General features: G+C 35.8%; 1 protein-coding gene across 1 annotated transcript; it reads right to left on the bottom strand.

Moving 5' to 3' along the window:
• Window positions 1-814: 814 nt before the first annotated feature.
• LOC131363628 (ectonucleotide pyrophosphatase/phosphodiesterase family member 7-like) lies at window positions 815-3,782 on the bottom strand. The gene is made up of 6 exons (XM_058406357.1): window positions 3,523-3,782; window positions 3,107-3,252; window positions 2,190-2,822; window positions 1,857-2,100; window positions 964-1,078; window positions 815-872 (listed from the first exon to the last, which is right to left on the bottom strand). Exons 1-6 carry the CDS (start codon window positions 3,767-3,769, stop codon window positions 815-817), a joined length of 1,443 nt encoding a protein of 480 aa, XP_058262340.1. The 5' UTR covers window positions 3,770-3,782.
• Window positions 3,783-6,332: the final 2,550 nt, after the last annotated feature.

Genomic DNA, 6,332 nt, shown 5'->3' with positions numbered 1-6,332 from the left:
TGCCTGAGTGTGTGTGCGTGTGTGTGCATGTGTGTGTGTGTGTGTCCAAATGGGGGTTACACTGCAGCGCACTGTTCAAACTGTTTATGCATACCAGGCTGCTCTGAGTGGCTCTTTGTCATGAGCTGTTTACATAAACTTATTTTGGGAAAATTCCACATGACTGGACAGGATTTCACTATAAATCATTGAATCTGCAGCTTTGTGTAGTGATAACTTCTGTCAGTCATTTACACCTTTAACTGCCTTTTTTTTTACTCAGTCAACACAGGTACATTCAAGAATTAGAGCTGTGTATTGATGTGTATTTGATGTTTCTAAATATTTTTAAAAAATGTATTCAGATTTGATTTCTATTGTTCATTTACTATTAAAAAATGCAGTAAAGTTTTGCAATGGGCAGCTGAGCGTTAGGCTATAGTTACTATCTCCACTAGATGGCATTAGAGAACCAGGACACAAGCTTTTAATACAATTCAAATAAATATCATACATATCATAAATACAATTCAAGTCTTATATCAAGTAAAGTTATTCGAATGATATTTAGCTTCTTATGGATTTTTTTATATTAATTCTGGGAAAAAACGTCATTTATTTAATGAGTATCTTGACAATATTTGGTGTTTTTGTGAAACTATTTGCATAATGTATGGTCTGACAAGCTCTGCTATAAGGAAATCACATTTATTGTAAATAATAGCACCAATTTTTCTAATCAGATTCTTAGTATTCGCTGTGTGGTTTTGTTATTTTGTTGTGGACAATGACAAATAAAAATGTATGAGCACATTCTAATGTATATGAATAATAATCACAATGATGTCTTAATAAAGTCAACACCGTCTACATGTTTGGCCTCGGAATCACACCTAGAGAAATAAACGGAGAGAGAGAGAGAGTGATTATTCAAACTGTATTTTGATCGATTTATAATAAACGTGAGTGTGTGGTCTACTTTACCTTGTATTTGTTCTATTTCGCTTGAAGACATTGTAAGATGAAACAATGATGAAGACAACTACCAGAAACCCAGCCACTGCAGCTAGGCCAATGACCACGCTCATCTGGTCTGGTTCTGATAAAAGAAGACAAATTATGAGCTGGACATCAGGCAAGATATGTTTTAAGCACATGTTGACCTTCAGCATTGTTTGAATTATTTAAAGCTTTGACCATTAAAATCATACCATGATTTAAAAAGTAAATGGGATTCTATCTATCTATCTATCTATCTATCTATCTATCTATCTATCTATCTATCTATCTATCTATCTATCTATCTATCTCTCTCTCTCTCTCTCTCTCTCTCTCTCTATATATATATATATATATATATATATATATATATATACGTTTTGGTCTGTGTTTATTATTTATTATTTTTCCTTTTCCTTTTTAATGTATTCTCTTATTATTTCAATTTTTTATCAGTAGTATTGTTGCCTGTATGCTTAGTTACTTCAACTAGATTATTTTTTTATTTCCTTTTAAAACTGTTAGACCTAGCTACTACTGTAAAAAAAAAGCTAGTTTATTTTTTCTTTTGAAGACTTGCTTAAAATAAAGGGGAAATCATGTAATACTACACACATAACTTTATTTCAACACACTTTAACACACTTTTTTCTCTAGGGTCATGAAAAAATTGGATTCTGATAGTAATAATCTTGTGTAATATGTAAGAAAACTGTAACACCATACAGTATCAAGCTACTTCATCTGATACTTATCTGGAGATGGATCTAATCTGATATTGCCAAAGTTCAATATGACACCATATGTTTTAGCTTTTAGCTCTGCGATGCTTTGGTTATCAATGGTGGTAAATAAAAAAGGTCTTAAACCAAACCAACCTTTGCTCTCACACTGTTGCCCACCAGAGACTAGAAGATGTCTGGTGTTATCAAGAGAGCCATCATTGACCTCAGGCTTAATTCCCAGTAGATGACACATTAAGGGATAAACATTGACTGTTTCAAAAGGTCCAACTACCAGGTTCTTGTGGAAGTCAGGCCCCACTGCTCTGAAGAAAGCCTTCATGTCTAAGGCTTGATTATCAAATCCATGTTCTCCTTTACTGGTCTGAACTGGGAGAATCTGGAAAATGATTGGAACAAAGCACAGCTCATTATGTATAATCGTGTGAATAGATTTTTAACATCTGAAAGAATCATTATTTCTCTTACCCCATTGATTACATATCCTGGGTCAGCATAGAGAATGAGGGGTAAAATACGTGGATGATTTGAATAATGCAGCCGAGCAGGCATATCTTCTTTCTTATAGACGTGGAGATTAGGATGGGCACCTTTGAGGGCATTATAAACTTTCTCCAGCATGCCCTCCTTAGGCAGTAGCATTCCACTAGGGCCATAGTCCAACAACTGAAACTTAATATCCCGAAATGAGAAACCAGGGATTTGGGAGAGAATGATCTGCTTTATTCCATTCCCTTTCAGTACAGTAGTCATACCATGATCTGCAGTGATGATGATGTTCAGGTGGTCAGCAAGACCATGCTTTTGTGCGGTGTCACGTATATAGCCGACAGTGCGGTCCACTTTCCTGACTGCATCACGCCGTTCTGGGGTGTCAGGCCCATATTTATGGCCTGTATGGTCTGGTTCACCAAAATATAGTGAGACAAAGTCCAAATGCTGTGTTTTAAACCAATCACCCATCACTTTATCCACATTTACTCTCCAATCTGTCTCATTGGTGTAGTCATAAGATTGAGATTCAACCTCTCTCACTTGCACCCTCTCGTTTTGATATGTGGCAGCCGTAGCTGGAAAATGCAAGGAGCCTGTTTTCAGACCCTGTGAGAATTAAAACAAAAACAATCGTTTCACAAAATAGCTAAAATGTCTAATCAGACACTTCACTGTTTGTCAACTTGGGAACCGTGGCACAATAGCAACAATACTCTTGATATTTTAGAATTATGGAAGCTTTTCCAAACTGCCTCAAATCCACATGCACTGGCTTATCATCATCGAGTAACTCACTAAAACACTGAAACCTAGAATAAGATTTTGGAGCATACATAATGAACACCAAGTGGATGTTTTGAAATGTTCTAGCAGGTTAAATGATTCTTTACCTGTCGTTGAGCTGTGATCCATATCGGTAGACTCCCGTTGTCCCAGTATTCATCAACAAACTGTGCCTGATGGTATTGCTTCTTCTCTTGAGTAGTGGTGTTGAACCACATATTGTGAATCACGCCATGATTCTCAATGTAACGGCCTATACAGACAAGCATAAAGAAAAAGAATTATGATATGTTTCTGAGACTATATATCAAGAACACACACACGCACACACACACACACACAAACACACACACACACAGGAATGAAAGTAGTATGTACTCATCTGCATTTTCTAGAATTTCAGTTGCATACTGCATTCACTACATAGACTGATCATATTATTTCATTTTATCTAAGGGATTCTTTACACTCATGATGTTACTTGATGTTCTGTATCTCACTGTTATTCTATCTTTTTACTCACCTGTAAGCAGAGTGAAGTGACTCGGGCTAGTGATTGTTATATATGGTGGGGTGACATAAGTAGCTTTTACGCCGTCTTGAGCCATCCTGTCAAGATTTGGTGTGTCCACATCCCGGTCATAATCCCACCTGAATCCGTCAAAGGAGATGAGCAGCAACTTGTTTCTTCCTGTTGTACAGGGTTCTTTGACTGGAACAGAAAGAGCTGGAGAAACTGCAAACAGCCAAAGAGTTATTATCAACAACATAGCTAGAGGACCTCTGGAACACTAACAGTGCTTAGTTCTGTGTGCTTAGATCTCCCTCCGAATGCTAGAAACCTTTCCTACACTTTTTGATATTTTATTTCACCTTGACTTTTATGATCAGATTATCTCATTTTATCTTATCACAGCTGGTATATCAAAGGTTAATAATGGGGCAGTTTTCACTCAGCACTTTGCAGCAGGTTTATAACCCCACTCAGGTTACGTTGAAGCAAATGATTTCAGTCAATTTTGTACTATAGTGGTAATGTGTATCTGACGTGGAATATTTTTGCATGCTTATTAGACAAATACAAATTATATCAAACTTAGCTCATTTAAAAATCAGATTAAAAACTCACTACAATTTTTAAATTATATATAATTGCGGAATTGTATATAATTGCGAAAAAACATGTAGACAGTACAGTATGTAGACATCATATTTCTCCATTTTCTTCACCCGAGGGGTCTAAGCCTATGCTAATACATTAAAATGACATTGATGTGGGTAAGATTTTATGGGGAAAGATATTTTAAGTGTGTACTGTTAAACATAAAAAATTAATAAACTGTTGCTCCATGTATGTGAGGTGTATCTGACTTTAATATACATATTATGATATTGACAAAGAAATTCAAGGGAGAGTCCATACTAATAAATCCAGGTTATGTAATGTATTATTCCCTGTTTCTGTAAATCAGTACTTTACCCCCTATTATTATTATTATTATTATTATTATTATTTACAAATTAAATTCAACATTTTATCAGGGGGTAACATAGTGGTGTTGCTGCCTCACATCTTCAGGGTCAGCAATGCAATCCTGAGCTCAGGTAACGTTCTGTGCAGAGTTTTGCATGTTCTGTTTGTGTTTGTGTGGGTTTACATTGGCCTTCCTTATGTCCCAACTCTGTCCAAAACATGCAGGTAGGTGGAGTGGCTACACTAAATTGCCACCAGGTGTAAATGAGTGTATGAATGTGTGTGTGCATCATGACCTGTGATGGACTGGAGTTTATCTAGGATGTATTCTCTAACCTTACACCCAGTGATACTTGGGATAATTGGCTCCAGCATGACCTTGATCCAGATAAAGCTGTAGATAAATGATCAAATTATTAAATGAATTTTTTCAGTAGGTCAGAACATGGCTACTTTATTCAGACATCTGCAGAAACCTGTAAAAGGCTATCAAACTCCTGGTGGCAACTGCTTGGTTTGTGGTTCACAGAAGTCAGGAGAGAAATACATGAGAATGAAAGTTCTAGCAGTGTTAAAAACAGATTTATTCAGACACATTAGAAGTGGCCATGCTTGATTATCTGTCCCTGTTCTTTATATTAACAATTACATTGTTGAATTATTGAATGTTGTTAGAGTTGAAATCAGTAGGATTACCTTAGACTACAATAAGCCAATGTGTGTACTTAGATCAAATAATAAAAATACTGAATTTAATTATACCAGAGATGGTACATATTAATAGGAATGTATACATAACAGGAAATTTATGTAGCTATAATAGAGACTTGTGAGTTAATTGCTGTTGCAAACTGTTAAGGTAGCAAGGGGAGATAGTCAGTCTTTCAGTGACATAATAACATGAATATTTGGATTGAAAATCTATCTTAGAATTAATGTATAAGTAAAGTGGCATCGGCCTACAGTGTAGTAAGGGAATCTTCCAAAAACTTGCTGAGATAACTGAATTTCCAACAGAGGGCGCTCTTCACTACGGTTTGAACAAAATACACATTTTTATCTTAAAAGAAGACAGGATTTTAAAAATAAAAAGATATAATTAGCTTGTAGAATTAACAAGTGTATGGTTTAAAACACCTGTTAAAATCTAGGCTTTAAACACATGATTTGAATTACTTTTAGGCTGATGACATCGCTGAACATTGAACATAGTAGAGACTGGTAGTCCAACTAAACACACCAAAAATGTCACAACTTTAATTCTTAACACAAACTTATTTATTTATTTAGAGAGAGAGAGAGAGAGAGAGAGAGAGAGAGAGAGAGAGACATCATACCAGACACAAACATGATAAATTATCTAAACTGAAAATCTGCTTTAAAAAAAAGTAGGTAGAGGGTCAGCAATGATTTGGTGATTAGTTTGGATACAATTTGTGTGAATGCACATGCAAGTTAGGATCTTCCAACAAGGTCATCTGATCACAGTTACAGATATCCTGTCCTCCAAAGCTGGGAACAGTCTCCTCTTATTGCTTTTTGTTTCAGTAAGTGTGCTTTCATCTATATCACAAGCATTATTTATAAAAACCCACTGCTGCATTTGTTAACCTCAATTATTTTTTTTCCTTAGCACTACTGACCAGCAACTAGCTAACCACTCACCATTCTTGTGTGTGGACACTTATCTTGATATACCCTGGGGATCTAAACACTTTTCTCTGTAGTCTCAGTGGCTTTTCCTGCACTGAGTTTCTATTTACCTCTTAGTTCTTTTCCTGCTGTGATGGTTTGCCTCTTAACATTTTTTACCTTTGAATATTCCACATTCCCTGGCAACTAACTGCCACTAATGCATT

This window comes from Hemibagrus wyckioides, linkage group LG13 (assembly GCF_019097595.1).
Source record: "Hemibagrus wyckioides isolate EC202008001 linkage group LG13, SWU_Hwy_1.0, whole genome shotgun sequence".
Lineage (NCBI taxonomy): Eukaryota > Metazoa > Chordata > Actinopteri > Siluriformes > Bagridae > Hemibagrus > Hemibagrus wyckioides.
This window is presented reverse-complemented; position numbering and strand designations above follow the sequence as displayed.

What these genes read in the sequence shown, in the direction of transcription:
- LOC131363628 (XM_058406357.1), bottom strand. Translation starts at nt 3,769, where the DNA reads ATGTTGTTGATAATAACTCTTTGGCTGTTTGCAGTTTCTCCAGCTCTT. An exon ending in GGATCACAGCTCAACGACAG is followed by an intron (nt 2,823 to 3,106) that starts GTAAAGAATCAT and finishes TAATTCTCACAG; the next exon opens with GGTCTGAAAACAGGCTCCTT. An exon ending in CGAAATAGAACAAATACAAG is followed by an intron (nt 873 to 963) that starts GTAAAGTAGACC and finishes TTATTTCTCTAG; the next exon opens with GTGTGATTCCGAGGCCAAAC.